The sequence below is a fragment of the Vidua macroura genome, chromosome 4 (assembly GCF_024509145.1).
Source record: "Vidua macroura isolate BioBank_ID:100142 chromosome 4, ASM2450914v1, whole genome shotgun sequence".
Lineage (NCBI taxonomy): Eukaryota > Metazoa > Chordata > Aves > Passeriformes > Viduidae > Vidua > Vidua macroura.
Genome location: NC_071574.1, coordinates 45,806,761 through 45,831,838, shown reverse-complemented (window position 1 = coordinate 45,831,838; position 25,078 = coordinate 45,806,761). Strand labels below are relative to the sequence as shown.

General features: G+C 36.3%; 1 protein-coding gene across 2 annotated transcripts in view; it reads right to left on the bottom strand.

The window, feature by feature from the left end:
• The window catches only part of DLC1 (DLC1 Rho GTPase activating protein), a 219,168-nt gene that overhangs the window by 141,324 nt on the left and 52,766 nt on the right, over positions 1–25,078 (bottom strand). For both annotated transcript variants that reach the window (XM_053975618.1, XM_053975619.1), the window contains 2 exons: positions 23,260–23,409; positions 20,633–20,773 (listed from right to left, as the gene is read on the bottom strand). In XM_053975618.1, the coding sequence (XP_053831593.1) occupies positions 20,633–20,773; positions 23,260–23,409 (291 nt within the window). The remainder of the gene's footprint in view (positions 1–20,632; positions 20,774–23,259; positions 23,410–25,078) is intronic.

The following is a 25,078-nucleotide window of genomic DNA, read 5'->3' as shown; positions in this document are numbered from 1 at the left end:
AAAGCTGGAAGTATGAGCTGGAAAAAGAGATGATGAAATGAGTTGAAAGCAGTTTGGACTAACATAATTCAAAATTGCCAAGCCATTAAAACTGACATCTTTAGCTAAGATATCTAGTTCAAAACCAGCTTGTCTCTTAGAGTTTTTAGAATGTGGTGCAACTAATTTGTTCTGAGTTCCTAATGGAATCTGGATGCCCCTTTTAGATGCAGGACAAAATGGCTGAGAAGATAATGCCAAATACCACTGAACACAGAAGAACATTTCTGCACTCAGCCTGAGGAAAAGACAAAATTCTATGAAAACTAGAATCAGTGATATTTCAAGGAGTTCCCCAAAATGCAAAGGATTGGGAACCTTTGGAAGCTGATATATCTCCTGCTATGTGCACTGAGTCCTACAAAGTGTAAGAATTTCTTGTGAAGACATCAAAGAAATGCATAAATTTAATCCTGACATACAAGCAGGAAAAAGAGTGTGGCTCAAAGTTTACCCTTACAGTTGCTGCAGATGTGACAGAAGTATTTTCCACAGACATCAAGAAAACAAATAATGGCAGTAGAAGGAGATGATGTTGCCATAAGCAGTAATGAGAAATTTCATGGTTTTCCCAGCGGTCTGATCAATTTATGTTTGTGACAACGTGACAGTATTTACAAGTGTACATAGCTTCAAAGCTACATTTGAACAAGACTAAACAATCCAAACTTTCAGCTTAGTAAACACCATACAAAATACCATATATTTTAACACTTGCTCTCCTGATTGGTATGAGTGTTACGAAACCTGAATATTCCTAACAGAGCAGTCCTGAAATCCTGGCACTAGAAGCATCTAGTTCTAAAGAAACCATAAGTCATTCCTATATACATAGAAACAACGTGACATACAAGCAAATACATTGCAGAAAGTTTCCTGATATTTCTTTTTCTCCTATGCTGAAAATTCTATAGTTAAGTTATTAGGAAGCTGAAAATTCCATAGTTAAGTTACTACGAAGTTGAGACTAAGGAAAATATGTCACAAAATATTCATTTAGTATTTCATGACTAGAGGGGCTCTTCAGGATAGCCTTTATCTTCAACAACTCTGTTCTCTCATATGAAGCTATAGAAAAGCTGCTGCAGCTACAGTTTTCTGGCTTCCATTAAAAATCAAAATGTTCTGAAAGCAGTTAGATACTGTTCAGACCATCGCTGATTAAAAAGTACTGGAAGTGCTGAAAATGATCACTTCCTGTTATTCCTGTTTCTTTTTCAAGTTAACATACTCATGTATTGTAAAATTTAAAGGATTTCAACAATATAGTTTTCATTTTCTTTTTTTTTTCTTCTTCTTTTTATTTTTTTTTCTTTTTCTTTTTTTTTTTTCTTTCCCTCTCACAAAAATTGCATGAAACAAAGTAGAAGAGAGCAGCTATTCTGACCTCTATGTCTTCTAGACAATTATCTGCCATGCATTTCAAAGAAATAGTCTTCAGGAGAGGTTCAGGTTGCAGGTTGTTGCTCCTGGGCTGAGTCAGTTAGGAGTTCTGATAAATGTTAGTTAGCTGGTTCTATGTACCCCCATTTCCCCTCACAGTGGTTCGCTCCAGGTTGTCTGCCATAGGAGCATCCCCATGTCAGTCTTGTGGCCACCCCCCGTTCATTCCTGAGAGTTCTGTGTCAGCTACCCCATCCCCGTATCCCTATTTGTCCCAGAACCCTGTACACACCCCTGTCGTGTTCCCATTGGTTGCCGTGGTCCACGTCACCCCCCCCGTTGCCTGTCCCCATTGGGCGAGGGGGGCTTCCACCCGTGTCTGCCCGCCCCCTATAAAACCCCATGCATCCTTTTTCTCGTCACCATCTTGTCCACACGGGTGCTAGGAGCGGATGCCGCTCTCCACCGCGGCAGCGACATGCAGGAATAAAAGTTCTCCAGCAAACCGCAAGGCAGGGTGTGCCTCCTTCGCCCCTTTATCTCCTCTCAGCGCTGGTTACAGAGCGCGGCTAACCCACGTGGAGGCTCGGCACTAGAGCCTCCAAACCAGTGGTGGCCCCAGTCCGGCCGAAGGGGCAGAGCCTAGCCAGGCTCCAGAGCCACCTGGGACCGGGGAGAAGAACGCAACGCTGCAGCAGGTCAAAAGTGTTTGTCAGTAAATGAATTAAATAAACTAATTTAAATAAACCAGATAGAAAAAAGAAAAAATTTTGTGTAGGACATTATGATGAAGGGAAAGAAAAATAAATCAGTATTTCAGCTGGTTGTATCTAGTGAGTCCTCTTGTAGATTTGTTTAATAATGTGATTGCATACTAAAGAGAAGAGCGTCTTCATACCATCCCTGGGCTTCTCTGGTCTGTATCTTATTTCTATTTGTGACGAATGCTTCAGACAAAAGTATAGCCAGCCTTTTGTCCTTTGGAAACCCCTGACTAGCCAGGGATAATCATTCTGTTCCAATGCCTAGAGGTGATGAAGTAAAGTGTGAGCTTTTATTTTAGTTCTTATTTTCTTGAAAACCTAAGAAAGTTGCTGACATACTGATTCATGAACAAATCTCAATCTTTTCATAACCTAAGAAGGAAATTTCTGTGGATGGGAACTGTTGGAACAAGAGAGACTTCTGAAATCATGACACATCTTTCCAAAGACATGGGAAGATGGATCCAATCTTGCTCCCTAGGAAGTAACCTAATTTGTTTTAAAGACTTCAGATGATTCCAGTCTGCAACTTTCTCTTGTATATGGTGTGACAATTAACTGGGTTTTTTACCATTAATGTAATACAAGGTTGAACTTTCAATTACATTCCGTAGCAAATGACTCAATCTTCTTACGCCTTTGCTGGCAAGACTTAAAAGCCAGTCACTCTTAGATATCTTTTCCACATTCCGACACACAGTTATCAAACCACTTGCTATACTTTGGGCTGATTCCCAAGTGTTTGCCAGGAATGAAAGATATGATATACTATAAAAGTGTTTACTTCTGAAGTGACAAAATTGACCTCAATTCCATCTGTGAGTATTTATTTAATTTGAATTACTGGTGGATAAATGAACTTTTCCAGGAATTATCACTGATCATGATCCCATGTAAAACCCTGAACACAGATCAACTGCAGTAATTTTGTTAATTAAACTTAAGAGAAATCAGTGGGAAGCCTTCCTTGACTTTGGCAACCACTGATTCCTTTCCTAGATCACTGAAGACTACCTTCCCATATCATTTCTGACTTCAAATGCTAAATAAATTGATGTTTCTTTGGCCAATTCAATCTCACTTTCATCAGATGCTTTATTTGCCCTGTCAGTTTTACAACCTGCTACTGAAATAATGTTTGAGAACCAATTTTGGTGCCTGGGAACCAATTGAATTAACCCCATCAAAGAAGGGTCATGACGTGTCTGTGTAATTTTGTACCTCATGTGAGAAGGAAGCAAACTGTTGAGCCACCTCATGATCAGAAAGACTCAGAAAGACAAATCCAACAAGACAAAGTACATTTTCTACTGCCAGTTAGGGAAAAGAGTCATAAAACAATTAATTAGTGCAGCCTTAAAAACAATATTGAACCAATTTTTAAAATGCCTAGTAACATAATACAACTTCTGATACCAAAACTACCTGAAGGGAGGCTGTAGCAAGGTGGGGATCAGCCTCTTCTCACAAATAACAAGCAGAGGGGTGGGAGGAAATGGCCTCACATTGCGGGGTTTAGACAATGGAGGTTTAGATTGAATAAAAGGAAAAAAATTTCCACACTGAAAGTGTGGTCAAGCATTGGAAGAGGATGCTCAGGGAAGTGGTGGAGCTACCACTCCTGTAGGTGTTCAGAAAACATATAGATGTAGTGTTTAGGTTTGTATGTAATGTTTGTGTCCCCCATGGTTTAGTGGGGGAACTTGCAGTGTTAGATTCATGGTTGAATCTTAGATGATCAGCCTTAATGATTCTATTATTCTATTTGAAAGTAATTTTCTCAAAGTAATTTAAGATCTTATTACATGGAATTATTTTCTATGTATTATACAAACTTTGGCATTAACAACTAATTTATTACCTAAAAATGAAATTACCAAAATCTTTTAAAATTACTTTAGTCCAAAATAAAATAGGCAGTGGAGCAGTAATCCTACAATGAAATATCTCTCTCCTTAGGATGAATTCCTCCTGCAGGTGAGGAGCACAGCGGGATCACAGTGGGATCAGTATGATTTTAATGAACAGCTGATGGGGCCAAGACTTGGGAGAGTGGAAGGCAGAACTGGTGAAATTTTCCTCAGGTACTGCCTTTTAGTGGAAGGACAGCTGCACTATTTGGGAAAATCTTATTTAGCTGAGAGTCAGTTCCAGAGTATCTAGAAACTGACAGAGCAGATGTGTTTGTTGAAGAGGAGGAAATAAAGGGCTTGGTAAACACCAGAACTCCCAGTGCTGGACATTATAGCTGACCTGCACAATGCTTGCAAGAGTGGGAATTTCATACATGCACGTACACAACCCATGGGACAAAAACACAGCAACAGTGTAATTACTACTTTGATTCTAGCTATTAGAATTCAGTGAAAACAGTAAGGAGAGATTTAATAGCTCATACAGCTTCTGTGGGAATTTCAGATAACCACACAGACCTCAACAGGAATTAAGAAAGATTTCCCATGCATTTTATGGAAGTTGTATATTCCATGTGGATTCACACAGGAAGGTGATTTGCCAGTGGGAAGAACTGAGTCAATTTCTCATTTTGAAAGGTGATATTGATAGTGGTTTTGGGATATAATTTGCTAATAGTACTGTAAGATCACCAGACAGCAAAAAATGCAAATTTGTGGTTTTTTTCCAAGTAAATCTTAAAGACTATCTGCTAGAAGATGACAATGACATGTGGAAGAAGGTAGAGGTATCAATTATTCACATAATGAAAAAATCCACTGTTTATTTTCCGAAGAGGAAATCTTTAAAAAACCCCTTCAAACTAGGAAAAATTATGTGCAGACATATTTTTAAAATAAATTCCTCAATCCATCATGTATAAATGATACAAAAAGTCTTGCATTTAAACATTTTACCTAATTCTTCATATACACTTTCCCATCATAGCTACATATCACGTGTGTTTCTCAAATGATGCTTTTACATATATTTATGTCATTTCCATAACTTCAAATATAAGTTATTGATTGTATCTGTTGTCTAAAACTGTTTTGATTCTCATTTGTAGAGATAGTCAACACCCACCAATTTCAGATGAAAATTATCAGTCATCACCTTCATATTTCACCTAGCACAGTCCAAATCCGTACTTGCATTGCTATTGTTTTATTCCCTGCTTCTGATCTGAACTCTGACAAAGGCTATGACCATGCTTATTTGTTTCTTTCTCACAGAATGCCTTCTTTCCTAGATCAAAAACAGGCTCATAGATGCCTTGTTCACTGGCTTATTTTGTAAAATACAGTCAGTCATTGCATCCAGCAATTTTTTCCACAAAGACTTATAAGTGTCCCTTCCCATGTCAAATGCTGCCCCTGGCCCACTGTTGTTTGAAGACAAGATAATGAGAGAGCAATTTTTAAAATGTTTTACTCATTAACAACTCTGTGATTTTTTTTGGTTTCTCTCCTATTGTGAGCTGCCTTTCCTTGGTGTTTAGACTGAAATCTTCTTGAAATAAAAAATCTTCTTGTTACTGAAATCAAAGACCATACTTGCAGCAATTGAAAAAAATAAGAATAATGGTGATATTGGTAGCCTGCTAGTATTTTTGCTTTACTTATCATCGAGATCGGACATGATTACACTTCACAAATGTATTTTAAGTACTGACAACATTATTTGTATTACTGAAGTACTCAAAAGCCACAGACCGAGACCACAACCTCATTGTGCAAGATCCTGTACAAACAGGGCAGAAGAATTACCCATACACCAGAAGGAATGTAACCAGCATAAAGCAACAGTCCTCAAGCAGACTGATGTGGGAGTACAAGGAAAATGATCATTTGTGTCATATAAATAACATTCTAATTATTCTGGGAACACTGGGATCTTGACTGATAATCAAACGTTTTTGGATATCACAGCAAAGAGTACAGTACTGAAAGCACTTGGAACAGTCAATGAGAAAGCTTTGCTCATGTGGGCACGACCCTCATGAGGAAAAGCCTGAAGGGTTCCAGCCTCCTGTGTTTTGCCTTTTATCACAATTGTGACTCTTGCCCTATAAGTATTTTTCTGAAGCATCTAGGCTCTCATAATCCTGAACATTACAAAATACTGAATATTTTTGATCCAGAATATTTTGGTGTTTTTTCTTCATTAATTGTTTAATCTTCTAATTTTTAGTGAAACATGAACTGCTGTTATCCTTCTTATTTCCCCATTCCCACTTTCCTTCTAAAGAGGATCCTCCATTTCCAAAATATTCAGCCCCTTCAGCCCACTGCTGCTCCAGGGGTCAATATGCCCTTATGCCTCTTTCTCTTTTTCTGCTTTCATATATAAAAGAATTATGAGAATCACTGACAATTCTGGAGCTTTTGAAGAACTTTTTAATGCAATTTATATTCTCCATGGACTATATTAAAATGCCTTTAACTTGCAGGAATGAGATCTTTACTAAAGTACTATCACTGTCATAAAGATTACATTTGTAAAAAAATTGTGAACTGTCCAAATATATAGCACAGCTCATAAAAATATGCATTAAAGATTTTACTATATCATGAACGGCATCATTGCTACATTTACTCATTAGTAGCTACTGCTGGGTATCTTGTTACAGACCACAAGACCAAATCATGTTTTTTGTCAGTGCATGCTTGAATGCTGAATTTGTTGCAAGATTAGAGTGTGAAATGCCAGTTGTTTCTCTACAGTCTTTCACAGAATTCTGCAGCAAAGTAATATAGTCATTGTAGTGCAGTTATTAAAGGTAATACTAATAGTCAAAGGAGACTTAACAGGAAAAGGGCATTTCTCAACAATGTTATCCCTGTGACTTAACAAAAAATGATTTAAAACTTAAACTGTGTATATATGTGCTTACATTAATATCAGTCAGTGACAAAACACAGTACCAAAAGCATACAAGGCATGTTAACTGGAAGGAATCTTTTGCCTGTGTTGTGATTAACCCCACCTACACCATTTGCAAGAGATTAAGGGAGTTTAGAATTAGAAGACACATGTTATGGAAGGATGGTAACCCAAAAAATCATTCTTACAGGCAGGCACCGATGAAGCGCTGCCGTGGAATTCGTATATCCCAGCTTTCACTCCGCCCCGCCGGTAGCCTGGGCAGGAGCAGCAGGAGATCTGATCGGGCTCACGTTCTGCAGGGCCCTGCAGCAGAACCACTGATGACCCCCGGTGATTAAGGGTCAACAAACTTTAGCCTGAAGCAACTGTTCTATGAACTTTGGCACATTCTGAGTTGGCTCCTGCTGGTTTGTTGCCTTTGGCCCTTATCTTGCAGTTTAGCAAGGATTGTGAAATTCTGAATAAGGTTACAAGACATATTGGTTCTGTCTCAGTGACTCAAGGTCCTGCTCTTCAAATGTTCTTGGTCTTCAAAATTCCTTTGGCAAATAATCTCATCTATCAGCTAAACATTTTCAAATAGGTGTGTCAAAGGACCCATCAGGAAAAAAAGAGGGGGAAAAAAAAAAAAGAAAATTCTGCATAAGTATATAAAAAAATGAGGTATAAATATCATGTGGGACTAGGAAAATTTATCAGAGATTCTCTGTGGTAGCACTTTGGAAAAATGACCTGCATTCTGTGTATGCACAAACTTCAGCCTATGACTAAAAAAACCTGTTTTGAATTCAGCACTGTGTGTTATGGATGAAGGGAGCAACTACTTCAGAAAAGTGCAAATAGTTTTGGGACATGAAAAGAAAAAGAGCAAAAGAGCAACATACTTTTGGAAGTACTTACAAGCCTAATCCCATTGACTCCCAAATATTTATGTTGCTTACAGAAGAGAAATTTTTAGCATAAATTAACTAGACTTCTGAAAATTTTGTTATGCTTTCAAGGCAGAACATAGGCTCTTGGAAGAAATTATAAATTCTTCTTTATTAAAAGTGGAAGGAAGAGAACATATAAATCCCCAAATTAATTTATTTCTTGGCAATTTTTTCACAATATTTGACAATCACATGTCTTCCTGAAGTGAAGAATGGCTTCTAGGTAGATAGGTTCTCTGAATTAAGGGAAAAAAAAAAAAAAAAAACAACAACTCTATCTTTTCCTTATATAGGATCCATATGCGTTGATTTTTCTCCCTATAATTTCTGCATTTCCAAGACATTATCCACAGGATGTGCTAAACTACGTGAGAAACCTGTTAAGGATTCTTTTTCCTTTCCTAAGAATAGAGGTTTTAAAAAACCTCTATGTGAAATCCCTAAGCATGTTGAAACATCACTCAATGCTGGCAGCAGCAAAACTAGATCTTTCTTGAATTGCTTTTGTATTGGCAAAGCAGCAAAAGTAGAATTAGACAAATTGCATGTGACTGTGTAACAAACCTCTACAATGAGCCAACACAGCTCTGCTTTAATGGTTTGAAAGCTGGATATGAAATTGGCTCTATCACTTTCTGTCATGTTTTTTTCTATGTGCCTTAAAATTATCACCCCATGGATTCTCCAATCCGACACTGAATTGTTGAACTTAATAGCAGAAAATTCAGAATTTTAAATACTAAATATTTTAAATTGAAAATATTGCTATCTGAAAGTTCCATTAGGCTTCCAAGGACACCTGTCTCAGTCAATCTTTTGAGGTGTTTTGAAACTCATCACATTTAAAAGGAACAGTATATTTACTCCCACATAATCTTGCATTTACTCATTGATACTAGTAAACTGTGTTCACACTCCTAGGGCTATAGCACTGTGGTTAAAATATGCTGGACTAAGAGTGATGGCTTTGTAAAGAAAGTGCATTCTGCAGGATGTCACACTACTGAGTGATTAATTCCATCATCTATTCCACTCCCTCTATGAAATTAAACCCTACTTCAGTTTCACATTGCAGTCTTCAGACTCAATGGCCTATAATTCCTCACTAGATGTCTCCCATGTGCAGTTTTTTGTCACCTATCAAACTGCTGTGGGAGAATAAACTTCCCAGTCCAGTGCCATTCACATACAGACATTATTGTCTTCTCAGAGTGGCATAAGGCATAAAAGCCATAAAAGAAGATAATTATTTATTTACTGCCAACAAAGTGATTTGACCAATACAGACAATATTGTCTTCTCAGGGTGGGAGTCCAAAACTTCAGAATAACTTTGGGAGTTCAAAGGATCTCCCATCTTTCCATCTTAAACAGTACCCTACTTTCCTTTCTGTATTCTTCATGGCAATACTTTATTTTCTATGTAATATGTGCAGTATTATTTAAAATACAGTAATCATATTTCACCATTTATTGGGTGGCAGGATACAGGGAGTATCAAGTACCATTACATGTAGTCTGGATTTTATTTCTCTTTTAAAACAGGGATAGTACAAAAATGTCATAAAGACTGTTTGGTAAGGGAAGGTAAATAGAAAGAAAACTTTCAGAGCACAACCTATGTGGTTTACAAAATAAAACTTTGCTAATCTCTGTGTAACATAGAAAGGTTCTTCTGTCAGTTTGAAGAAAATAAAAAAGTGGCAACACACTGGAATGTACAGTTTCTATATATAGAAAGCCCCACTAACTAGAAGCCCATGCCATTCAATTAACAATTTACAACACCTTCATTGTATAGTGCAGTGCAGAAAGTGGAAGGTTGTTTCATTTCTGTATTTCCAGACGTGTGTCATTTCCAACCCCATATTTAATAGTGTGTAACTGCCTGAAGGGGAGAGATCAGAATGTGTGGCATGTCTCACTGAGAGGAATTTTGTGCATTAAAAAACCCCAAACCACACTCTTTCAACTATTAAATAGAGAGCTAACCAAATTCCTTGCTTCCACCCTGGCTTTGAAGTCCAAAAAAAAAAAAAAAAAAAAAAACAAACAAGAAAAAGGAAAGACAAGAAAAGGAAAAGAAAAAAAAGAAAAAGGGAAAGCAAAGCAAGCAAGCAAGAAGTGAGACATGGAAGAGAGTGAGAGAGAGACAGGAAGAAGGAGAGCTCAGGAGGAAGAAAATTCCTTATAAGAGAGGTATATGCAAAGGACAAAAAGAAAAGGTTTTCCATGATGTCACTCACAGCATGTCTGTGTCTGGAAAAGTACTTGAAAAGGCAGACATGGATTTATTCCATTTCAGTAATGCAAAATATTCATGCCACGTTTTCAAACCATGTTCCAGAAGAAAAGAATACTGTGTACAAGGCATAAAAGAAGATAATTATTTATTTGCTGCCAACAAACTGATTTGACCAATCTGAGCTGACACTCTAGCAATTATAAATTCCTCTTTATTTTTCAGAATCCATTTTTCTTCCCAATTTCCCCCTGGTTTACAATCTGTTCCCTCCTCCCACCCTGCTTCTTGCTTTTTTCTTCTTTCATCTCTCACTCCCTTAAAGAAGCTGATGCAAGGTTTTTCCTTCTTTCTTTATGTGAATGCTTATACTTTCCTGTGCTCTCCATCTACTGGCAGAAAGATTTAACTGTTGTCACTGCTTTTCTTACTCAAATTCTGTCTTCATTCCCTTGTTCTGTGCTCCTTTATTTGTCTTGGACTCAAGCCTGAAATTCTTTCTTAGATAAAACACAGGAAATTCTCACAAAAGATATATTTACATATTACATTGTTTCTTTCCCCTTTAATACAGCTTTTCTTTCTTGAGGTTTTGCATATTCTCTTTTCAGCTAAATACACATTATTCCCCTCCCCCCAAATCACACTTAAAATAACCACAACTGCAAGCACAGACATGAATTTATGGAGTCTGAATTCAATACAAGCAAGACTGACAGTGTAAACAATTATTAGTGATGTACTTGTCCCCCAGGGGCACTGGGCTCCAGCCCATGGCTGGGAAAACATCAAATACCCATCTTTGCACTGAGTGCCAATATTCTACCTTGTTCAATTCACAGGTAGACTTGCTGTCCAGCTGTATATTAGAAGAGAAGAAATTGAGATGCTTACAGAAATGAGCAAGACTATGGCTGCACAACCATTCCAGTGATGTTATTGGGAGTGATCTGGTGAAATGGAATATGCAGGAGGCAAACTGTACTTTGGAGCAGGGTGGGTACAATTTGGTGTAAGTAACTATAATGACTTTAGGCAAGATGCAGAGCCAGAATAAAAGTCAGAAAGATGGAAAATGCGAAGAAAATAGAAGGAATACAGGAGAAAATGAAAAAAAAAATAATAAGAAGAAAGAGAATAAAGAAAGAAGGAAGAAAGAAGAAAAGAAGAAACCAAAATAGGAAAAAGGGAAAGAAACAAAAAGAAAGAAGAAGAAACAGGAAAAAAGATACCTTAATTATTCAGGAGCGTAATTAAGTTAAAGTAAATAATAATTTTAAAATAATTCTGATAATTCCTGTTTCTATATATACAATTATGCCATAAGTGATTTAAATTTCATAACATCTCAACATAGGCCAAAATCCCATCAAGCACCAAACCTTTGGATATGAAAAACAGAGGATTACTTAAAAACAGTTTTACAGTAACACTACTTTATAATATATAGAACAACTCCTATTCCTATAATTCCTTGTCAAGACAGCTTTTTAAATATTAGTTTAAACGGTCACTAATAGTTCTCACTTCAGAGATTAGCACAGCAGATACTCAAAGAAGTAGGTTTCTCAGTAATTTTTTGGCAGCTCAATATGATTGCCTGCAATAATTTTGTATCTCACCTGTTTTACATGGCAGTACTGCATGGGACAGCTGGGTGGTTTGAACCCCCTCCTTGAATCACACAAAGGAGGAGAAAGAAAGAACTGCACTCCTAAACCTAAGCATTACCTTACAAATGAACTTCTGAAATGACACTATTTTTTCCGTCTTCAAAAGACTCTGATCTTTCTGTTCTTCTGAATTGCAGAGGGATAAGTAAAGTCTTTAAGTCACAAGATGGTCTTAAATCCTTGCAATTTAGTTTGACTACTTATCTCCCAGTGATCTCAGTTCTTGGAGATGTAATAAGTACTCACAGAGTCTGATAGAGATACAATGTATTTCTTCATAGAGCAACCCAAAACTAAAATTAAAGGCGTCCTTCGCCAATTACGAGGTAACAAACAATTCAGCTTTTAACAACAGTTTGTCCCAGCTGAAAGTCCTGTGCAACACTGTTGGGCTGTATAAAGTTGCAACCTTTTGTCACCTATTAGTCTGCTGGCAAAAAGTTCATGTTTTTCATAGCTTTAAAGCCCTTTATGCCCAGTTCCCACTAAATTTGTGACCTAGCTTTCTGCAACAAGTCTCCAAGTTCTCTTGCTTTCCATCCCTTCATGCTGTCCAGCAAGGGGACCTACTGACCCTTTCTGAAATTCTACTCCAGGTGATTTTGAAGGTATCTTGAGTTATCACTGAACAGGATGGAAACAGCCACAAATGTATGCATACCTCTTTTTCTATGGTGTTTATCAAAGGCTTTCACACAGAACCTTTTTCCTCCTTTCGGCACAGATCTTCAATGCTGTTTCAAGGAATTATATAATTAAAATCCTTATGCTAATCTGCATGTGGTATAATTAATCCCCCATCATATCCTCCAATTGTTTCCTTTCAAAGAGGTAGAATTCTAAAAATGGTGAGATGTACAGATGTAATAACTGATGCAATATATCTCAGTACAATTTTAACAGGAAATTTCAGATTTCTTCTTTTCAACAGTTTCCCAGAAATGTTTGGCATTTATTACTCGCTGTGAAAGGCTCTATCAATCATGAAAGAGAGAAGGCATGTGTCACTAGGAGAACTTGTGTTGAGATAAAACTCAGTGCAAGAGAAAGAAAGCTTCCATGAAGAGAAATAGTCCACTAAGGGCTTCCATGTACAGATGTCGGTGGTTAAGAGCATATATCCACATGTGTTGGATACATTTGGTCTACTTTCCACTCCCCAGATCTGCAGTAGACTAGAGGATGTATATAAAAACATGGAAATCCCAATGACAAATTGTGATTCTTGAGTAAAATGCAAGTCCTGCATTAGGACTTCATTTCATGACTGACAGTAAGCCTGTGATGATAATGTGCACCATCTGTTGTTTTGATGGGTTATAAACTTTTTCCCAGAAAAATGCCTAAGCACGTGTTGAGATCAATTTACTTTTAAATTCCAAAATATCAGTAATGTTCATAGATTTAATCCTTGAAAAGGATTGTCCCTTGTTTTTAAGAAGTAGTGATTACTTGCTGTGTACCTCACCTTTCCAACCATCATCTCCTGCAGTGATCATTTTTGCAAGTGTTGGCTGATACTAAAAATAATGCAATTTCATACAGATGTATAAAACTCTGCATTGTAGCAATTTAAACAACAACAAAAATCATTAATAAAACTTTTCCGTGCTTAGTGGATTTTGTTTTTCTTCAGTTAAATAAGTTCCTAATGTCACTGACATTAATAAGCAATTTTCATAAGTTGCAGCAATTTTGCACTCACAGCCTTTTAATGGAAAATGATTTAAGAATTTTGCCCAGCTTTCCACATACATGCAACAAGAATGCCATACTCCATCTCAGAATTGAAATTCTTCAATGCAGAAATGCACTATATGGATTACATACTGACAGGGAAAATTTACAAAGTATTTTTTAAAAACTCCTATGATACGATATAAATGTCATGTATGCTTTTCTTGGCAGGTGCTGAAAAAGAGTTAAAACTTCATACTGACGTACAGTTAAACATATTTAAGCAACTTCAGGGAAAAAAGGGAAACTTGGTAGGGATTCAACTCAATCCATATGGAAGAGCACAGAAGACAGACTTGAACTAAACTTATCAGGCATGAAAATTGGACAACAAATGGGAACATTTCATGTAGTGTCTGGCATTCAGAACGTATTGTCATGGAAAGTAAAGTCCAGCAAATTCTCAAAAAATTAGGCTTGACCAGCTTCATATGAGAGTTGTTTAACTAAAAAAAAATGCTGATATCCTGACATTCTGTCAAACCTAGCATGTCTAGAGAAACAGAGCCTTCTACTGTTGATTTCACAAGAGAAGAAGGTTTACAGATGAAGAATAATCTTTAAATTTATTTTCAAGTGCAAATACCCCTAAGTTTATACACAGCATAGTTTTGCTTTCTTCCTTCTCAGGTTTATATCTAATGTAGGAGGCTGAATCCCTGTCCTCAACAATGCTAGTCTGCAAAATAAGACTGTGTCTGATAAAAGAGTATTCAACATAGTGTTAATGCAGGCCCATCTAAAATTTGCTATTCGTGTGCTTTGAAAGTTCTTTAGGCTCTTTGTCTTAAACCAAGGGAGCATCAATGTCCACCCACTGTTACCATCACCCTAATATCTATGTTAACCCTTTAACCTAATGTTTGGAAATAGCTTTTAGAAGAAGTCATTTGCTCATAATTGTCACCTGGAAGGTTCCATTAAATGAGACAGTTTAGGCATATCCATAAACCACTGGAAGGAGACAAGGCTGCCAGGAGACTTATCTGTGTGTCATGACGAGAAGCATCTATTTGCTGGAAAGAGGTGCAAATAACTAAACAGGTTATTTTATCCATGCATAGTAGATAAAAACCACTTTTTCCCCACTTGCAAATTGATGTCTGCATATTTCTTTACTTTTCCAATATAAACATTGCTTTGGGAACAACTTCTAAGTCAATAAGTGTCTTTGAAATTTTCACTTAGAGCTTTTTCTTCAGTCAAAGCATTTTGTTATCAAAGTTGCAATACCTCATTTCTAAATATAAACTAAAAATAAACTATGATAATTAATTTTGATCATTAAACTTTTAACTAATTCTGCAAAAACATATCTGCCTGTGTCCAAGTTCTTGATGTCCCCCGTGCAGCGCCCCTCATCTAAAAGAGCAAGACGCCAGGTGGCAGCATACAGTGAAAAAATGTACTTTATATTTCTAACAGCACAATTAGTGATGTTACAGCTGAAGAAGTCATAAACTTCTTCTTCAGTTTATAAAAAATGATTATCAAAAACAACCAGATGGAGATAGTGTTGAAGACAGTGTCAGCAACTCTACAAAAGGTAGAAAACATGAGAAAAAAAAATCAGTATATAAGCATAGCTGCTATAAAGAATTTGCAAGAAGAGACAGAAATGTAAGTATACAACTTGACATCTTGGAAAGTCTCAGAAGTCTTCATGCTTAGCACTTCAGAAGCTGGGTATTTATTTAGATTACCAATATTTTGTTGGGATTGAACTTGGAACTAAGAGCAGCTAACCTAACAGATGTATTTCCTGGGTCATGCTGTACCTGTATAAAATTGCAAACCTTTCATTGCATTGTGAATTTACACTGGTCACTCAGGATTCAATACTGAAGGAGAGATAAAGAGAGAGAGAGAGACTGTCCCTTACCAAAGCAAAGGTGACACCTGTCAAAGGTGTCATGACTGGATTTAGTGATTTTGCTTCAGATTGTAGGAGTAGCTTGCTCATGGCAAAAAAACAAAACAAAACAAACCCAAAAAACCCACCCCCCCTCCCCAGACAAAGCTCACCTTTAAGATTTACAGTGCTTAAAAGACTCCACAGAACAAAAAGCTCTGTCATTTAACTTGAGATAAAATAAATACACTTAGGATTATCATAGGAAGAGATACTTAAAACAGAATACAGATTCCTTCGGGGAACAAGACTGAGTCAAAGAAAACTTTTGAGAAGTTCATATAACAAATGCAGTATAATCCTGCTGTTTTCTTATACATGATTGGCAAATGTAACTTAATGGTATTTTACCTTTTGTACACGAAAATAACAGGTTTTTAGAATTCAAATGAAATTGTGATTGTGTGAAAAGTTAATTTCATAATTCCCTTACCTTGGTTGTCTAAACCACTTTCTTTTGAACATAGATATGAAAGACAATACTAAATTAATCAACATGAGCAGGCACTGAGAAGACACTCATTTTGTATTTATAAAAATAATCAAGTTTTAAAGAAACACTTTTTGAACTAATCTTGCTTGCTGCACAGTAAGGATCTTTCTTCCTGATGCTTACCAGATTAACTTTCAGTTAAAATAAGAACTCAAGGAATATTATAATGGCAGCAAAATTTAGAAAAGTTACATGAGGACTTTGATAAATAAGCAAATATAACATAAAAGTATAATTCAGAGACCAAAATCTACCACCTTTCAAATTGTACGACCCACTGCTAAAGATTTGTCAGCACTGACATATTCTGTATGTGTTTGCATACCTCAAGGTTCACTGAATTTACTATATAACCTAATGCAGTAGGAAATGTAAGCATTTCAAACCCTTGGAATAGTTTGATAATTCTCTGTCATTAATATTTAATTTGAAATAAAGGTTTCCTTGTACTTACAATAAATTTTATCTTCTTTCATAATTAAAAAAAAAAGTGTAGTTAAATAGCAAGAATCTTGAACCCTTTCTTAATCTACAGATCTCAAAATTATTTTTCATAAAATGATTTGGCTTTCTTCAAAAGGCTTAAATTTTAAAATCAATGATTATGAATCAAAATCACATTTGGTTAAATTATCTTAGTGCACAGAAATTAAAAGTTTGCAAATCTGCCATCTAGGTAATACAGGTTTTTGTCCCAATCCAGTAACAAGATTTGTGGAAGTGGACTCCTGAGCTCATCCAAGGCTTCGGGGATACCAGCAGCTATGCCTGAAGCCCATTCCAGTGCTCAGCCAGACTAGGTAATTTTATACTTGCAGGCATAACTGATGTCTTAAATCACTTTGAGAATTGAATGCATCTTAAATGAGTCATTATAGCTAATCTGAAAAACAATCTGTTCCTAGGTACCAGCTATTCTGGTGATAATAGATGCCTGATTACCTTTGTACAGTGTGATTAAGGTTAACTTGGACACTATTGAAGCAGGAGGGATAAGACTGCCAAGACAAGGAATAGAAAATAATTATGGCTGGGTTTTTTTTCACCTGAACAGAAAATAAACAGGCTTTGCAGAGCAGATGTTCAAGGACAAAATTTTGGCCACAAGTTTTATGCCTTAGTTGCTGCTGTCCTTTAGCCAATGTTTTGTACAGAGGAAGTAAAAAAAAAAAAAAAAAAAGGACAATGATAATTGATTTAATTAATTGAAGTTTTCCTTAACCGATTAGCTTTTAACTGGGCATTGGAGAAAGATATGGTAACTTAGCTTTAGTCATTAAAACACATTTTAAGTAATGTAGTCCCATATTGTTTCTATAATAATAAAAACCACATTTAAAAATAAATAATTTCTGGTCTTTATTGTTAAGAATATTTTAATCGTCCAAATGTATAGCACTGATTTGTAGAAGGCAATGACACGTAGAATATTTACATTCCTTTCCCTTCAAATCCAGACAAGACACTCCCTTTTTCCAGTGTTTCTCATGGCTGCTGGGGCAAAAGACTCTTGATTTCTTATTTTTTTAGCCTGATTTCAACTCTCATGTGATTAGTGCTAGCCAAGTGTATATCCTCAATGCTGATATACAAAATTCTTTGTCTATTTTGGAGACTGATTAATAAACCCCCAGAACATAAAGATGTGCTAATTATAGAAGCATGGATTTCTTTTTTCTCTGTAAATGTAAGTAACATAAAGATGTTTCTTACTATCCCATCCTAAATTATGTAGGAAATATATCTGTTCAGTCAAGTGAATCCTTATATTTGCAAGGATTGTCCATATATGCACCTTTCCAAATATGTACAATTTGTGGCTCAAACACCCTATTGGTCACATGATGCTATTTCACCCTCACCATGAGATCTAACAGTGGCATCCTAAATTTAGGATGGAGATTATTCAGCTGTATGCTTCTCATAAGCCCAAAATACCAAGTACACCTGCATATCAAAGGCAGATGCTGCACCCTGCAGCATCATAGAGAAGCCTTTTCACAATGCTCTGTGGAGAATCCTGTTTTTCCTTGTCATGCCTGTGTTCAGTAAGGAGTTCTCTGTGTGTGTGAGCACGCAGGCGTGTGCTTATACATACGGATATGTAGTGTACACAGGCATTCACACTGACAAGAATGGGTTTGACTATCCATAAGTGAACCTTCACGAAATGTTAAACGACTTGTGCATGAAAATATATACACATAACCTTAATTTTATTTAAAATAATACATATTATTAATTTGCAAAGACTATTCTAATTGACACTCTATTTTAAATGCAATTCTTGTTTAATATTTTATAAAATCTTCTCATGAAAATTTAAAATGTCCTGCTTTCCATAAACCAAGGAGTGAAACATTTCCACTAGGACTATCAAACCAAATTTTGCTTATGGATATCCCAACACACTGTGACACTGTTTGAAATTGTTTGGTTTAAATCTACATAAAGCTGAATGAACCTGAATGGACATGGTTTGTTCTGTACACAAATTTTCTATCTATGAGCTATATCCTGTGTAGTTAATATCTTTTACAAGTTCTTTATCAGGAACTAGATCCAAATTCATGTCTCATTGCCCTGCCTTGGTATTCCCACTACCCTGGTCTGCATGCAATGTGGTGTTTAACTTTACAGTCTGACTTTGATGCAGTCAACTGTTCGCTATAGTTTGTTTAAAAATACCACAAATCATTCCATAATATAACTAATCACCCTTGCACTCCTGTTTACATACTATTAATAAACACAACAAAAGAAGTTGACCTTGGAGACTAAGCATCTGGAATCCTTGGAGATCAACAGTTACAAACTCCAAAAAGGGAGCAAAATCTCTGAAACAGTCCATTACCATTAAAAAGTACCTCACTGAGTTTCAAGTGCAGAATTATTTTTATTCTTATAGCTAGTCTGACAAAATAACCCCCAAACAAAATCCAAATCAAAACTAGAAAAACAAGAACAAAACAAAAAATTTCCCCAAACCTCAAAAACTACAGTTTCCTTTATAGACAGAACACCACATTGTGGATTTTCAGAGGAGATCACTACATGGATTGCTACAGGGTAGAAGGAGTTGTGACTGCAAAACTTTAGAAGACAGTTGTGTTTGGAGAAAATTTAACTTCACTTATTAAAAAATTATAAAATTATAAAATAACATTTGCATATATGTTCAGCATGATACATTAATCACAGCAAAAGTCAGAAAAATACTTGCTGAAGCTGAATTAACACAAAATATCTAACTCCCAGGAGTTAGATACTTCTGCACAGCCAGAAGTATCACACTTCTGCAAAGCCAGGTGTCAAGAGTTTCCCAAATACTAGCAGAGAAACCAAAATTTAAAAGGGACATTTAATACCTTAAAAAGTGAAAAAGTTTCTGTGTGCTTCTCAGGATCTGGTAAAATGGGATATCACCTTCCAGAATAACATATGTACTTATTTGAGAATTTGTGCTGCTATGTATGCAGTGACACAGTGCAGAGCTCTCTATTTGCTATAGTTATGCACTGATGATAAATTACAAGTGAATTTATTTTTGTACAAGTGAACAATCCCAAATGTAAATGTTTATTAGAACTTCTGTTAGCCACAATCAAAGGCATTAGTTAACTTGCTATTATTGTAGTGCAGTAAATGACAGGTAGCCTCTATTTTACTTTTTATAGAATTGTTCTAAACATATATTTATGCTAACTACACTTTTTATTTTAATATTTTATCCCAGATTTTTTGCTGGTCTGGTAACCAGAAGCATTTCAATAAATGAACAGATGGAGTAGGAGTTATGCTAAGACTTTTCAGCATAGGCAAAACTTAGAAGTCTAGATTTCTGTGCTTCTTGAGGCAGTGTGTTGTAGTGGAAACAGCAAGTTCAAGAGGGAACAGATAGTATACCAGGAGTTTCTAGGACATCTGAGAATTTCTGCACATGTTGATGGCTGAAGCATTATGAAGAAGAATTCTTCAAAAGATAGAAAAAAAGCAAAAGAAAGAACCATGCTTCTCATAGTTCTGTGTATCTATGAATGAATATAGAAGGAGGTTCCTTGCCGTATCTGAGCTCTCAGGCCAGCCTTTCCTGACCACCTAGCATGCACTGGGACCGGCAGAAAAGCGTTGCTGGCTCAGAGGTTCTCCTCTGGTCCTAAGCATCTGGAACCACTGGACAAATTTTGCCTTAGAGTGACACTCTCAGATCAGTAGGGTAGTAGATACCTTCAAGAGGACCAGAATGACTGGGTTTGGACATCATAAATCAGCCACAATTTTTCTCTGGCAGCATCCTTCATAAGATTCAGGAAATGTTCTGAATGATACAACTTCAGAAAAACTTACCCTCCTAAATAGCATATCTCCTTTAAATTATTTTCTCATATAAAATCTCAGCTTATTGTAATAATCTGCTGTTAATAGTATATTTTTAAATATGAAACTTCTATATTGTTTGCCACTAAAATGGCCCTTTGAGACCACTTTCATTTTTTCCTCAGTGTCACACACATTCTGTTGTATAATCCAAGTAGTGAATATTATAATATTTTTTTATTTCATTTTCAAACTGGAATCACAAGAGAAGTTTAAAAAAATATAACCTTTGTACTCACCCCAGCCTTTGGTTTAGCTCCAGAGCTGGCTACTGAAGAGGGAGATGCTAGGTCAGGAGCGTGGATATTAGAAGACAAGTTGGTCTGCGAGTGATTTACTGAAGCAACATCCACTCCACTTTCAGAACCAGATTCAACATCCTGTATAAAAATATTGCAAGTCTCTTTAGTAAATGTGAATGTGAAATAAAATCATATTTCTGCTAAATAATGGAAATATTTAGGCAAGCTCGCTTAAATACATATGCTTGCTATCTCATTCAATGTGGTGATTTGCATTAGCTGCTGTTCTGAAATTATAAATCACTACTAACATCAAAGCTAAATGGTAGAATGCAAGGTAAGAAAAATCAGTTAAGGGATGCAGAAGTTTGACATTTTTCTCTGATATTCAGTATTTCCTGTGTGCTCCCACCTTCTGTCTCTGCAGCACTGCAAGCTAGTGAACATCTGTAAGCCATTATGCAGATGAAATGACTTCACCCTCCAGCAGTTTATACAATTCAGAGGTACAGCTCCTCAGTTTTTTTGAATCACCAGACACTTATCAGCCAAATACCATTTCTGGTTAAAATGCTCTTACTTTTAATGACACTGATTACATTCCTCTTTCTGAGAATAAAAAGAAGATATACAGTATGTTTTATTATTGAGGAAGTAAAAATTTAGCGCGTGCTTGATTTACTGCATAGGGTGAGGGCAAGGGATTATACTGTTTGCAGATAAATTGTGACACTGGCTATGTGTAGAACTAGCCATATACTGCCAGGATTATTAGATGAGGTGCAGCCTGCATGAATACAGTTACACAGTATGCAAAAAAAAAAAAAAAAAAACTCCTAAACTTTTAATCCCAGAAAACTCCATGCAGATAAAGCCTCAGTTTCCTAATGGCAAGTTCCTAGAATAGGTGAAATATGGGGCAGTGTCATCTCAGGGGTTCTGCTCCTGAACTGAAAAGATACAGCACGCTTTGATTCAATAATTCCAGTTAAGAATCTGTCTGCCAAGCCAAAGTGCCATTTAGACAGGTGCCTATATGCCATGTACATGAGTGTGTGGTGCTCTGAAAAGGGTTAGAAATCTGGGACAAAGGTGGACTCTAGGTAGGACCATGTATTTGAATCAGATATTTCCTGCCAGTGAGTCATCTGCAATGTGAAGCACTGGGAAATGCAGCAGAGCCATGGAGAAGCCTCTGTAGCAGTCAGTTTGGCTACAGCTGCTCTCAGAAGTTTCTGGTTAGCAGAGCTATGCTGCCACAGTGCAGAACCATGACCTCTGCTGCATTGCCCAGGTCTTTACATCGTATTCAAATGATTTCTTACTATAAAATAAATATGAGCCTGAACTCAATACCTATATATCTTGAAAACAAGATCTTTTGATCTTCTGGTCCACAACAATCAAAGGTTCCTAGATTCCTAGGAAATCACTGTCCATAGATAGGATATATTCCATGTTTGATGCAAGATTTCTGCAGGGCTGCTTTGCAGCATGGGAACAGGTACCATCTCTGATTATCAGGCAGGGTTACTCATACACATTGCCTCCACTCTCTTTATTGCTGTAAGAAATTAGCCATGGTGCTGGCATAGATTGGTGAGTTATAGAGAACAGATGTCAACATTGTATTTCAGGTTTCCTGTGTCATCAGTGTGTTTAAGGAGATATTGTGAGAACATTGATATTCAGTGGGAAAATGTTTAACGATAGAAAGCAAAATTATGTGATTTCCTCTAAAAATAACACATAATTTTCAGCTGATCAAACCCAGTGAAATACAACTTTTCTCACCTACAGACCACTCACTTAGCAATAATGAAGCCTGGCTTTCAAAGGAAAAACTCCTTGTTATTTTAAAGAAAATATCACTAACCAAAACAAATGATACGAATGCTAGTCTAGAGATTTTGGGGCAGTGTTTCTCAGGTTTCTTAGGTTTCTTGAATTGAAAAACAGCTGCAGCACATGTGGGTGAAATTAACAGGAAGCCTGCACAAGAATACCTTGGATCAGCCATTTAATGTTCTTCAGAGTTACATGTATAAACATTTTACAGAAAAAAAGAGAATGCATCAGTCATGTCATGTTTCTGAGCTGTCCCATCCTCTTTTGGATTATTCTCAGCAAAGAATGATCCTTTTAAGTGAATAAAAATAACCCCTACATTAAATTCAAGTTCTGCCCAGAATCTTACTTTGAAAGACTAAGGACTTTTTGCCTTCCCCTAGCAGAAAAACAAGACCTGTAGCTCAGTTCTATGTTATGTCAAATGACACATGGTCATCTTCTGAGACTGGTGTGACCCTGAGCCTGTGTTGACTCTCCATTTACAGTAGGTGACAATTAGACAGCCAGACATCTTCTGAATCTTGTTGATCTCCCTTTGTTTTACCTGGGAGTTCTGAAGATCTCATTTGTGAGAGGATGTCAAAAGGAAATAATGGATGGCAATATTATTGCCTTCAAAACATCTACATACACACACAAAAAAAATACAAGTCAAATTCTTTACAAAAAGAGCTTTAGTTCTAAACTAAGGAGCTGAAAAATGTGAGGACTGAAAGAAAAAGGTGAAGCAAAAAAAGATCTTATTTAGAATAATAATAATAAAAATTGATTACAGGTATATGCCTCCGTTTGTATGTCGGGGTGCTGGATGGGGAAGAGCCTGCACTGAGAGCATTTTCAATATCCTGGTCAAGCTGGTCCAGTTTCATGATTAACAGCACCATTGAATCCAATCGTGAACGATCTCGATCTTCTGTTATTTCCTACAGAACAGAAAATACAACTGATAAATCTGAAATGGTATTAATTGGAAAGAATAACCTTAAATTATGAAAGCCCTGTTTCTTAATTTGCCAGGAAAGCACACTAAATAATATATAGAAATTATATATTTTTTTTAAATAGTTGCTTTTGTAGAAAAAAAAGCTGCTTTTTGTAACCAGCTTACTAAGTATTGATGTACTGCTGGAAAAAATTTTATATTAATATTCAACATATATCCATTATAGCAGTTATTTTTTTTAAAAGCATAACTGTTTGGAATAAATGCATCATTACCTGGATACATATATTTTCAAAACAGCTACGGATTCTAAACACTCCTCAATATATTCACCCCAAATTAATTAACTTGGTTGTACCAGTACAAATGATGAAGGTTGATTTGTGATGGAAACAGGAGACAAGTTCAAAGAGGCCATTTTCCAGCTGAGGATAACCCCAACTTCTTTTCTTTGTGGAACTCAGTAGTGTAACTATGTTCTGTTGATTTGTAGCAGATTTCTTTCTTGGTTGGAAATTCTTGTTACACATGAGGTACATCAGGGAAATAGTGAACACAGCATCAGACATCCTCTGACTGGAAAGAGAGCTGGATGAGGGGGTATTCACATCACAGCTTTAAATACCTAGTTTATGTAGCTAATTTCCCTATGCTGTGTAGAAAAAGGAGGCAGAGCAGATCCTCAAAAGTGCAACTCAAAGCAAGATCTTCAATTAGATGGACTAAATTATGCTCTCAAGGAGTTCCTCCCTTTCCCTTTTAAATAGAGACTTAACACAAAAGTTAGATAACTAGCCTGCCTCAAAATTCAGGACTGTGAAAACCCCTACTAGTTCCTGTATGGATTTTCATAGTTTGAATTTAGAAAATATGAAGTTCCATTAACTCACTTGAAATAATATTTTTTTAAATCTTTCTCAAGAAATAGATGCAAAGATGTTACAATTACATCATTGTGCCCAAGAAGTAGGCAATATAAGTGTCCAAACTGGCCTTTTATTTTATAGTCACTAAACTATACAGAGTATAGTTTTTCAGGCAATACTTCTCTTGGTGGGATTCCATTAGCAGGATTTTCGTAGACGGCTTGAAAGGCATTGCAAAACATGAATTAGATGATTCCTGCTAGAATTAAAGGATATGTATAGATAAAATAGTCATATAAAACACAGTCTATCATGATCTTTAGAATGTGAAGACAGATGTGATGGTTACTTAGCCAAATCTTAGAAAAGCAGAAAAACAAATCTGTTAGTCCATAGCAGAGTTGTAAACAATGTACAATGCAAAGGGTTTCTTAAAAAGATGCTGAATTTGCAGGATGCCCTGATGACTTTGAACTGAGTTTAGAGTGATGAGAGAACTGAGTTTAGAGTGAAAGAATATCACCTCAAAATACCTTAGAAAACACCAAAATGGGTTAAGTTTCACTTTCTTCCAAATTGAAAACACAGTGTTGCAAATGATTTGTTCCACTGAATGGATCTTCATTTTAACTGACGTTAAATTGATACCTGAAGTTTACAAATGTCAGAACAGTTATTTCATCTAATCTGTATGCAATTTCATCAATCAGAAAGCCCAGTGGAGCAGCTGAGTGTCTGCTAACAGAGTATTCGTGATCTCCTTTGTGACAGGGGCCATGTTCT